Source organism: Amblyomma mixtum, chromosome 6 (genome assembly GCF_055824585.1).
Source record: "Amblyomma mixtum isolate Tamu chromosome 6, ASM5582458v1, whole genome shotgun sequence".
NCBI classification, from domain to species: Eukaryota; Metazoa; Arthropoda; class Arachnida; order Ixodida; family Ixodidae; genus Amblyomma; species Amblyomma mixtum.
In genome coordinates, this window is record NC_143017.1 from 160,446,828 (window position 1) to 160,459,293 (window position 12,466).

At 50.7% G+C, this 12,466-nt stretch overlaps 1 protein-coding gene across 2 annotated transcripts in view; it reads right to left on the bottom strand.

The window, feature by feature from the left end:
- The window catches only part of Naxe (NAD(P)HX epimerase), a 33,567-nt gene that overhangs the window by 9,184 nt on the left and 11,917 nt on the right, over positions 1-12,466 (bottom strand). Inside the window, exons 1-2 of one of the 2 annotated variants that reach the window (XM_089549942.1) lie at positions 2,895-3,998; positions 399-615 (exon numbers count right to left, since the gene is read on the bottom strand). In XM_089549942.1, the coding sequence (XP_089406068.1) occupies positions 399-615; positions 2,895-3,031 (354 nt within the window). In that variant the 5' untranslated portion in view covers positions 3,032-3,998. Of the gene's footprint in view, positions 1-398; positions 616-2,894; positions 3,999-12,466 lie in introns of those variants that run through there. The other variant, XM_089549943.1, reaches the window with a different exon arrangement.

Below are 12,466 nucleotides of genomic sequence, written 5' to 3' on the forward strand. Positions count from 1 at the left end.
AACCTCATATATTGAAATAAAGAAAATAACTCTTGCCTGAAATTAATTCTTTTTTTTCTTCCGAGTGAGAGAGGGAATATGTAAACTAAAAGAATACAAAACTAACTTAGATTATAATGACAGCTAAGGGCAACAGAATTTTTTTCAAGCTCCTCCTCCTTTTTATCCATAACACTGTTCTCTTGGAAATCATAATTTTTCAGTTCCTCGCTGATTGCCAGGTATCAGGCAACAGCAACATAGTCTACCGTTGTCAGCTGATGCCACTCAAGTTCAGCAAACCTCAGTTACTTTCACTGATAGCCCATATGTTTCCCCTCGACATATGCAAATCTACCTTAACTGGCAATGTTATGAACAGGCCAAAGGCCAAGGTGGTAGAAAAGTCAGAAGCTCACAAAGATCTTGAGGTGCCTGGCACAGACAAGCCCATCGCCGCCGTTATTGCCAGGTCCACAGCAGACAAGCACAGTGGCGCCTTTGGTCATGGCTGCCTTAGGGTAGGACTTCGCGACCGCAGTGGCCACGCTGAGACCTGCCAATTCCATGAGTTGATCCACACTGTAGGCGTACTCTGAGAAGAGCTCTTGGTCAATCTTGATGGCCTCTTCCTGGCTGCAAACAAAAACACACATCAAACAGCATGTTGAGCTATGCCTCTCTACTAATCAGTTTACCAATCATAAGGAGATCATTTATTGAGTCTCTTCTTGTGTTATGTGCGTGCCCTTGCTGGAATTTTAAGTTACGTTGGGGCAGTGTATATATCTGCAACTTCAAGACTAAGATAAGACTAGACTGATAGGCTCAATGGCCCATCAATCGACCTGTAGTAACCAGAAAGTCAGACACTGTGCTCTGTTTTTCTGTGCAGTGTCTGTTTCTCCTTACCTGTTTTTCCTTTTGTTGAGCTCTCTTTCTTTGTAGCCATGTGGCTGCAAAGTTATTAAGTGTAACAATAGAATATTTATAGGTTTAAAAAGAAACACCTAAGCACAAAGTCCAAGATTGAGCCAAATATAGAACAATGAATGGAGCTGAATGGAAACCGAGTTGGTACTTCGCAACAAAGGAAACCAGTGCTAGGAATGGGACACAGTACCTTTCTTTACCCTGTCACATTCCTATCAGTAGTCTTAATTGATACAGTGATGCTTCAGCATGTGCACATGCCCTAAAGGTATAGGATGACTAAATAAGCGTGCAAAGAAAAAATGAACCAAAGAAGTATATGCACACAATCTTGAATTATCAGGCCCCTTGCAGTGCTTGCATATTCATAGAAAGCGCAATTCAAGTAAAGGCTATGTAAAAGTATTTTTTGTCATTAAAGGTTTACTTAAAGTGTTCTTCCGTTCTGTCCCTGAAAACAGATAATCTTTTTGGAAGCAAAAGGCATCAGTAGTGCTCGGTTTGCAGAAGGGATTCTATATAGCCAGTTCATTTTCTTCTTTTGTAATGAAGTTGACAACTACGGAGGCAAAAAGTGGACATGTCATATAGTACAGATTTTTAAGGCCAACAAAGACGGAAAGTAATGACGAATGTGTGGCAGCAACTGGAAAAATGCGTACTGACGCACGCCAGTATACATATGTATGCAAACACAAGCAAATTATTTTCTCCTCATCCGTGACCCTGAGTATTTTACCTTAAAAGTCTTCAATACATTTGCATGAACAAAAAGTAAGAATAAAGAAAATCCACAGCAGCAAACAGGCTCCTTTCGCACAGCATATTAAAAGAACCTGAAATGATGTGAAGGGACAATTCAAGAGCTGTTATGTTAACCCAACAGAACGAAAACAAACTGTTCTCAAAAGGGACTCGTACCCAATGTGGCCACACTCTGAGAGGCATCACAAAACTAGTATGGCTCATTAGCATGACACTGAAGTGTATATATATTCAGACGTAATTTGTGTAGTTCCGTGGCTCGCTGTCGAATTTCGTGTGTCATTAGCGGAAGGCGACTTCTTTTGCATCAGTCAGTTTATCAGGAACATATCTGTTCACATATTATCGAGAACATATCTCACGACATGCGCGTGTATAAACGGCGAGTTGCGCTATATTTATCGCAGCTTATAATAATGACGGGCTGTGAATAAAAAGCAATTCATAACTTTGAGAGCGAACAGCAGTCTTTTTTTTTTGTAATCAAAGCGAATCTTTCTATGGCTGTAACCTTGTTCCGGGAAGCCAGCTTGGTGAAATCTTGACAGTCCCCTGCTGCACGGAACACCTGGTTACTTTTTCATAGAGACTGTGCTAGCATCCACGATCGCCAACAAGCGAATGGGCACAGGCCTCAATGGCAGCGCATATCTTCTGCTGATGCCAAGTCTTTTCAAGAAATTTTGCATTTTACAGTTATCGAATATCTGCTGTACAGATACAAAGCACGAAAGAACGCCCAAGTAAAGGTTCCCCAGACTGTAGTTTTTGCTTCCCACACATTGCAAAACATATCTACCCCGCACACCTGACCCCAGCGAGACACGCAATTACAGCAAGACGATTCTGGGATCGCAAACATAACATTCTGGCTCTAAATGATCCTGAAAGGCTTTGGCACACGTAGATCACACAGGTGCCGCACAGCAGTGGTTACACTGACGAGCCAGCAAACGCCCCGCCAAAGCGTGCTTTCCCGCAGCAAGACAGGCGCCGCGGCGAAGCCGAACGCAAAGCAGGTTGGCTGCAGTAGAGAAATTTTTCGCAATGCCGAAATGGAGAAGGCACACACTGAAGCTCGCGAGCTTCACGCGTGTTCTTTTCCCAGACAAACACGGCCGAGAGGTGTTCACACACGCTCGGCCCATACGTGTAACGACTGGAGGCCAACTTTGGCCGTATACGAGCCTAAAAGACCAACGGTCGCAGCTCTCTACCTGATGTAGTGCATTTTCTCCAAGTACTGGCTAATGTTGACGTCAGCAGCGACATGTGGCTCGGATCGGTCCACGCTGACACTCTTGGGACGGCGCCGGAACGAGAAGCGCATCGGTTTCTTCTCGCTTTTCTCCATGGTCGTCGGTGGCCGAGACGGAACGCGGGTCCAGAGGCAAACACACGACGCGGTGAACCCGCGGTTGTGACTGGACGGCCCTGTCCGCGGTCAGACGGCGGCGGTGCCCGCCGCCCACGCACGCACACACACGCTCGACGGCGTCGATGGTCGACGAGCGCGTCGTATCCACCACGCCACACCCACGCGCGCGCGCGCTCTCGCTGATTGTTGTGCGCCTCAGACGACAGTGGGATTCGGCCGGTTGCCTGCGCCACACCTCCCGATGACCGGAGCGAACGTCGCCCACGCACCCGCCGAGGCCCGCTTCATTCTCCCCTTATCCGCGAAAGCTCTCTCGGGTGGTGGGGCGAAGAGAGGGAACCGTCGATATCGTCTCGTTTTCTGCCGCCACTGTTTTCGGCGAGGACGCGTCCGCCGGAGGTGGTCGGTAGGGTGAGATGTTCAAATTAGGAGAGAGAAAGGGAGCTGCTGCCCTACTACTGCTACTACGAGGGCAGGGCGAGAGGGGACGAGGCGGGGGAGGCGAAACAGTGGGCGGCTCGAAAACCAAACGCGACCGATGGCGGCGCGCGCCACTACACTGCCGCTACTCTGCCGCTGAGAAAACTGCCAGGCGGCGGCGGCAACGATCTTTGTCGGGAGGAGAAGCGAGACGACGAGGGAGGGCGGGAAAGAGAGGAAGAGGTCCAGCTCATCTGCGCGCGCCCCTTGCGAAAGCTCGACCGAAGCTACCGGTCGCGAGGAGTCGACTCCCATTCATCTTACCCGCGGGCGGTGGAAAAAAAAAAGGAACAGGCGACGAGTCCCGGAGGAAACCGTGGCTACACGTTCGCGAACACGAGGCTCTAACGAGCGCCTCGGGCATGGAGTGAAATGAACAGTCGCCGTGGAGAAATCGTTCGTTCTCCTCTCCTGCAGAGGTCAAGCCCAGCATCACTCTGACCCGTGGATAAAGTAGCCGCGAGCGCGCAGATATCGAACGCTAAAAGGAAGCACGAATATACCCGCGGGCGCTGCGGTTTTCTCTGCTGCATTAGGATGATGAACTCCGCCTTGAAAAACCTGTGACCGTGGTGTAATGTGGGCCGGAAACCAGTCAGGAAGTGCCTAGCTTTACTTGGCTGTGCAAAATCAGGTGGCGCGTTAGTCGAGGCCTGGCGGCGGCATCTCCGCCTGACTGAAGCTTGGGAAAGACCGCAGGCAGCGTGGTTTCGCAACAACATGGGTCGCGCGGCAACCGCGGGAACGATCCGTCGCGCGGCGGAGCGTGTGCGCGCGCTCACGTGGCGCCCTCCGGCGTCAACGACTGGCGCGACGCTCGGGCGGCAGTCGCCATCGATCGCGCGCCGCCGCTTGCGCCGGCTCACAGACACGACAGTGAGGACAGCACCGGAGAAGTCTTATAATGCGGATGGCGAAAATGGTTGCCGAAAAACCGAAAGACGGCAATGCAGCGCCGCATTGTGGCTGGCAATTAAATTGCGAAGCCCACCGTATCACGTCACAAGGCACACACACAAAATTCAACGGATAATCAGAGGGACATTTCCACGCTTCTTAGATTTCCACTGCTCGCAAAGAACTCCAACGTAAGAGCAATTAAAAAGCGGGTACATCGTTAACACCTTTTCTATATTCGGTGCTCCATCGGGTTCATTTGCTGACGAAAACAACGTGCTTATGCCGCTCCTCCACTCATGCTTAAGCAGTTCCTCGCGGACAGCGCGTGCCAGTGTGCAGTCACGCAACAGATCTCGAGTTTCAAGAGAACGAAACACAGCCACCAGATGGCTCGTCGGACGCCATTTCTCGCGGTCCTTCCGCAAGTGAGAGCACGCGCTACTTCAGCTAGCTCCGGGTGTTCTGATCGACCAGCTAGAGGAGGACTCGGGAACTGAGGGGGCGGTACAGTCCTTCGGCGCTCCATCCAGAAGCAAGAGGCGAGGCAGCCAACAGCAGCACACACGGAGAAAGAGAGAGAGGGAGAAAGCCGAACGCCACAGTCTCTGCCCAGTTATTGCCCTTTTCGACGGGATTATGGGTTGTTTGATTGGAGGGCCGCACTGGCCATACCGCGCAAAGAACCCAGCGACGAAAGGCGATCTCTGCGCGTTCGCGATCGAGGGCCATAAAAGAACTGCTCCGCCTATAGTCTTTTTTATAACGACAGGCTATATGTGTGCGCGAGAGGACGGGCCGGGAGCATGTCGTGGCGCGGTGGTGCCCGGCGGTGGTAGTCTTTTCCGAGCGTGTGAACGAGCGCGTGCCTCGTAATGGCATGAAATGGTCAATGTTATGATGTGTAATCGTATAGTTGTTATTGATATCCAGTAATTTTATCCTCTCCGAATGTCTTGGCTGACGTTCCACGTGGCTTAATTGTGTGGACAAAGGCCATGAGAGTACAGACTTTGTCGGAACTTAAGAATCCTAGTAAAAGTCGGGCCACTTAGTCACGACATTCGTGTAAAACTTGTGGGCCAACCGTTTGCCGCAGATTACTCCGGATGGTGACATACGGTTCGGCGTTTCGTGCAGCATCTCGCGGCGGGGATTCGAACCGGCCACCTATGTACCCCCAATTCCACGTCTTTGCGAATCTTCACATGAACACTGCGGCTCAACCGTTTGTCGGAGAGTGTTCGGGGTGGTGGCAAACAATTTCGCATTTCGTGCAGCATAAACTTACCAGTTAAGTTAGAGCCTAGCTCAAGGCAGGGATTCGAACCGGTGACCTATGTTAGGTGTGTTAACGCTCGACATTCGATGCTGCCTCAGCGTCGGCTCAAATTTTAAATCGCATAGGGGCTCTTGTAGCCCCCGTGTCAGCCATAAGCTCTGGAGAAGCGAGTTCTTTTCACCTTCAAGAAATTTGGAACGCTGGCGATGCAACCCCCTGTGCTACTTACTTTTGACAAAGGGCTTACAGGCAAAGTATTAAAAAACAGTTCTTACTTTACACCCAGTACTTTAGTACAGCCGCGGCCAGAATAATCCTAAGCATCGGCGTTACAGCTCTTACCACTCATCTTTTGTAAACGGCACGAAGGTCTGCTGAGGTTATGAGCAAGCGCACAAGCGGCACTTTCTAAGTACCACACCTTTCTTAAACTTCACTACGTAACGCATTATGGGAGTTTGATCGCCGATAACGTGCGCTTCGCACTATTCCGGCCGCAACTGCCCACGCGCAGCGCAACTTCCAGCCGACTTGCACAGAAAACTGGAAGTATAGAGAGAGAGAGAGAAGAAAAGAAAGGCACCTGTATGCATGAGGAGGGGGATGAAGAGGGGGTGAGAGACTGAAAGTTCAGGAAAGTTGCTGAGAGCGCGCGCATGCAGTGCTTTGGTCCATGCAAAGGATGCCCACGTTCTATCTACAGTCTGGCGCTCAGGCCTATGTGGCTCTTAATATTTGAGAAGCGCCTTGATGGCGTCCTTAGCTGACGAAGATATAAGCCACGGTCCAAAAGCTTCGGCCTCCATTAGCGGTCGTGAGTCCAAGAATTAGAAAAGAAACTCAAAATAAAAGTCTGTAGGAAGTACCGCTCCGTGTGCGTGCGTGTTTCGTGTCCGTAGTCTTAATGCGCTTCCATTTTCTCTGTGTGGACAGTGTTGTCTCGAACGCACAAGCCACCGCATCCTTTGTCACGTGTGATTCGGTCTGAGAGGGCGCGGCGAGCGCATATATGCGTGGGTAACCGAAGACTCCGGCTTTCTTCGCCTGCCCACCGACGCGAACTTTATCCATGCGGGTCGAGGCAGCACCGTCTCGTCGGACACTCTCGAGGATCAGTGTGACCGACAGCTGTGCAGTCTGCGATACTAGCTGAGCCTTGGACTGAGGAGGGCAAGGAGTCTGGGAGTCTAAGTCACCGTTATTAGGGAGTAAAAGCGTCCACCCAAGCTATGCGCGGCCACAAATGTAAGCCGTGCATCTTTTACGAAAAACTTCGTTATTGAGCAATTCGTCCATGTCAGGGGATCGAACCCGGGACCAACGCTCACATTTGAGGCAGTCGCTCTGCTAATTATAAGCTAGCCAGGCAAGCTAACAGAAGAAGGGCGAAGCCAAGCTGATCGAGTGGGAACGGCTCTGAAAGGTGGTGGTCTCGTGTTCGATCCCCGGAACAGGACGAATTTTTCAACTATGGAGTTTCTGTGAAAGCTGTATACCTTTCTTTTGTAACCGTATGGCTGCGCTTGGGTCCATGGATGTCAGTGAGTAATTACTCCCTTCTTTCAAACCTTGGGGGGTTTCCATTAAACCCACTGAACCAAGTCACTGTTATGAGGCGCACGTATTTTCGTTTTTTTTTTAAAATCGTGTTCTGTGAGGTTGCAGTACGCATGGGCCAGACAGCGAACCCGCATACTGGTATGAAGTTTATGCGAGGTACTTAATTCGTGAGAGGTACTCAACCTTTTAAAGCTTGCATACAGGCGTAATTTAATGGGCGTTGAAACACACAGGGCAATCGACTGGCTGCACGCACGCCACGGCGATCGTTCCCTCCAAGGCACGTACCTTTCAGTGACCTCTGACCCCACACTGCGCTCTCCGGTTTGCAATTCACTCCCTCCACCGCCCTGAAGAGGCCAAGGTATTTCCTCTAGGCGGCTATTCAATGATTATTTCAGTGTGCCCCCGGCTTTAGCGACAGCAACTGCTCTCGCGCCGTCGAAGGCAGAGGGGTGTGGGCGAAAAGAGCGTGGGAAGGCGAGATAGTTCACCGGGGAGGACTTCATGAATGAGGAACGCAGCACGTCATATATGAGCAAAGTGCACCAATGTCGCGCGCCTCTCGCTGGATACATTAATAAGCTGCCGTTCGAGCAAGTGGCTGAAGGAGGACGGTGTGGCGTGGGTTGAGGGCTCAAGTGAGACAGATAGGTACGACTTTGCGAAAATTAAGCGAAAACGAAAATCGACAAAATACGGCAGCGTTCCGTGTCACCCCTCCCACGACTTGTGTCGCACAGGAGTCCATTCAGGAAAAAAGTTCGAAAGGTCAACTTTTTAGTTAGCAAACTGTAGTTTAGCTGCTTTAACTTTATATAGTTTAGACATTGAGAGCAACCAGATTTCGATACAGGTATACCTGAATGTAAATTATAGGGACTCAGGTAAATCCTCACTGCAGCGCGCAAAATTACAGCGGTTTCTCATGCGCCTTGCTCAAACGCGCCACCGAACGAGAGAAAAAAAAAAACTGTGCACAGGTAAAATCAGGGTGCCGAACCGGCTTTCTTCTTCTTTTTTGTCCGCGGTTCAGGTTTAAAAGCGTCATTTTGTCCCATGTTCTAGTCGGTTCAGAGCAAAAAAAAAAGTAGAGGGGTTTTCTAATCCGCAAATCTCGTCTTTTGTTGTCTTCACCGTCCGCCGGTGGCTCAGCACGTGGTATAAGTACCTCGGGCTGCGCTTACGTCAGCCGAGTTACCGCAGAAAGCATCCAAGTCACGCGGCAAAGCCGCAGAGCGAGACACACTTTCCGAGCCTTTTACTCGGTACAATTACATAAATCTGCCCTTTTCACGGTGAAATTTGGGGAATGGGATTGCCGATGGTAATCGATCGATGGTTTTCCCGTCCGAGTAGCGTACGTCATGTAGCGTCTCCTGCAAATGCGAAATGCGGCTTTACTGCATAACTTGGATGTTTTCCGCGGCAACTCGGCAGATCTACGCGCAGCTCTAGTTCTATGGCGTGCTCCTGCACCGAGCGAATTCGCCAACTAGAATGTTCCCGGCTGCGGCGGCCGCATTTTGACCGCTGTGAAATGCAGACTCACTCACGAACAGACATTTCAGAGCGTGACGGAACACTGATGGTGAATTCCAATGGCAGATCGGGATCAAGTTTTTCTGCTCGGTTTGGATCAGTCGTATTCCAACGGTAAAATGGGAGCGCGAGTTGTATGTTCCAATGGCAGATCGGGATCAGGCGGAAATCCCGGATCGCTCCGTGGAGCAGCGATTCTTGATCTGCCGAAATCGGCGGATTTGACCGGAACCTCGCGTGACGTTTTCTTTTCCGCCGCGTCTGCTTCCGGTCGCGACCGGCAGCAGCCGCTTCGTTCCTGTCGTCGCTACGTGGTGAGCCGGGCGAGCCGGGACAGACGGGCACTTTCCAGTCAACAGTGGACGGCAGTGATCTTGCTTCGAGCCGTGCGGCACTAATTTTGCTTCATGGAAGTGACAGTTCCGACTCGGGCACTGAAAGCTGAGTCCAGCAGTGAAGATTCGTTTGAAACGGACAGCGAGTGTGAAGCTGCCGGCCTGTATATGCCTGCCGCCGGCGTCAGAAAAATGCGCTAATATTCTTTGTTCGCGTTCATAACAAGCCCTGGAGTAGAGGAATGTAACAAATGAATCATTTTTGAGGATCGTTGGCCAATACCGAGTTGCTGGTAGAAGTGATAACTGCGATACAAGCAAATTTCTTCCTGATGCCCAGTGCGGCTGGCCTGCTGTCTGCTAGCTCCGCTGTTGGAGGCGTCGCAGAAATCGATCATGTCTTTATTTTATTATGAGACGAGGAACACAGTAAAACGGTGACGCGAGTAGCACCTTTACTACAGCGCTGGCCAATTCCGAAGCGCCCTCAGCTGCGGCATCGATGAAAAACAGTTAGGCTTAGCGACGACTACGGCAGCCAGGGAGAAACGTTGGCCGGGGGGCAGCGCAGTTAGTCGCTCGGCGTGTCCGCGGGCGGCGTCGTTGCCGAAAGCTCGACTGTCTCGCTGATTGGTTCAGCGGCTTGCGTCTCGCAGTCGCAAGGCTGGAAAATCGAGCAGCGAGCAAATTGCCTGCGCGTCGTCCGCCACTTCTTTCGTGAACGGTAGGGACAGGCTCACCGGCTCTCCGAAGACCGCGGCCGCATACTCGCGTGTTCACGGAGAGTGGACCATCCTGTACATACGCTTTGGTTTTGGTTTTACATTACGGCCTTCGTACTACCTCCTTTTTGTTTCGCCGAGACGGCGTCTGTCAACGCGGAGATCGCGCCTCGCGCAACTCCTGTCGCACTCGAACACGAAGCTAGCAAGGCGTCCGCTCCGCCGGCGCGCCTAGTTTCCGCGGTCGCCGCTGCGGCGCTGGCGTCGCGCTCCCGAGGGATCACTGGCATTCCAATCGCAAACTGGGAGGTGGCAAATCTACGCGCTCCGACGCGCTCCGTACGCGATCCGACGGAGCGGTCTCGATCTGCCATTGGAATTCAGCATGAGTCATCCGCTAGCTGCTCCGTCGTCCGCTGCGAGCGCACGTGACCCTGACGGATCGGCATGTTCTTTGGGTGAAAAACGGTTACTTTTGACGCCTGCAAGTAGCTCTAAACTAGTGAATGTAATGGCATCTTCGATAAGCTTGATCCTTGCCCCGACGCCAGTCGCGGAAGCCTAAGCCGGAGACATACACAGCACCGTCTGCTACCTTTATCTCGCAGCCACACACACATCTATTATGATGCATCGGAATAAGCAGCACTCTCAGAAATAAGCTTGGTTTGGTTTGGTTTACGGGGTTTAACGTCCCAAAGCGACGCGGTCTATGAGAGACGCCGTAGTGAAGGGCCCCAGATATTTCGACCGCCTGGGGTTCCTTAACTTGCACTAACATCGCACAGTACACGGGCCTCTAGAATTTCGCCTCCATCGAAATTCGACCGCGACGGCCGGAATCAAACCCGCGTATTTCGGGTCAGCAGCCGAGCACCATAACTATTGTACCACCGCGACGGCTGCCTCAGGAATAAGTGGTTGCGTGATCAACCCCTCTCGGAGTTTGAAGGAATAAATGTGGCAGTTTGCACCTCCACCACAAAGTTTACAAGCTTCGGACGTTCGCTTCCTTGTCCTTCATCACTGCGAGCCTTTCTTCACCTTCTCCGTAAGAAGAACTTGACAGCAGGTCGTCAGCGATAGCGGCCAGTAGCACCAGCCTCAGTGCAATGACGTTTGTCGTCTGCTCTGAGCAGTGCCTGCCGGGATCGCACCGCCGATTCTCTCGGTGCGCGTTTGGACAACTGAACACCGCTCCCAGACGGTGCGCTCCATTAGTCGAAGACGTCCAGTACAAACCGGTGCAATTTATCAAAGACAAAATTGCACACTGGTGCGGACCAAGGTGCTGTTTATCGAAGAGAATGAAGTTCATTTTTCCCATTCTTTCCTTTTCTTGGCACCTGCCAACAATACTGACTGCTTCCTGCAGTGTGCTGGAATCGCGGTCGAGAAGCCAATGCTCGTAGAGCTGCAATAATGAAAAGAAAAAAAGAAAAATACATCCTGTGCTGCTTTGTTAGGTGCATGGCTTCAAAAAGTGGGTTGAAGCTGTGTATGCACTGAGCTACTTTTAGCGAGCTTGTATCTACAAAAAACATGCGCCCAATGAATTCCGAGAACTTTCGAGTATAGGCGATTCGTCAAGTGAGACGTTTTTACAGTGAAAGCTGTCATAGTGAGCACTCTTCAGCGGATGTTGTGTCTATGCGTAGATTGTCACGTGTCGTCACGCGACCAGTACCGTACATGACCGTGCGTCCATTGAAATCGTTGTGGTAGCCTGTGTTGCCGCAACGTCTACTTCTATAACTTAATACCACAGCAGTGGCCTATTCATTCGAGCATCCGCCTCTCATGTGAGAGGTGCGGCCTTCGATCCTCGGTGCCGCCGGGTATACCCACCAGTGATACAATGGGTACAAGCTTTCCCCTTGCCTAGTGCTCGGCTTATCTGGGGTGAACTGCTTGGGAAATGGGTCTGTCACCCCATCTAGAGTAGATGAAAACACCTTGTGCCACAGCTCTCTTTAGCCACAGATCCCATTGCGTCATAAAAACTCATCATCGCTGTCTTAGACTTTATCATGGTCTTAGGCATAGGCAAAAGACGGCCAACACCAGGGCGACAGCTTTCATCGAGTTCAGTGCATTACTTAGCAGAGTATAAATGCTTTTAAATTTAGTTTATGGAACACTGCACCATTTTTCCAGCAAAGTCTTTGTAATTCTCTAATCAGTAATGTACGGGCTGCAGCCAACTCGTAAACATGGATAGTCTTTAAAAGTGCAGAAGAGCAACAGCAGCCAGTGCTGTGGTCACGCAGGCTAGTGCCATTGCTTGCCTTGGTTGGATAAAGGCATCATGTCAAGATGTTGTTTCGCACAGTCAACATTTCATGTCTGCATTGTAAAAATCTGCCTATTTAAAGCTGTACTAAGTAGTAGAAGAAAGTTTCTCTGATTTAGTCATGGGGAATGTGCTGGAATGCTGAATTGCTGCTGAATTGCTCACATACTATAAAGATAAAACAGATGTCCGTGTTCCCTCCCCCCCCTTCGAGTTTTCGTACAGCTCAAGTATTTAGTGGCTGTTGCACCTACCTCATAGCGCAGGCAAAATTAACAGTCATTGATAATCTTTTGTATA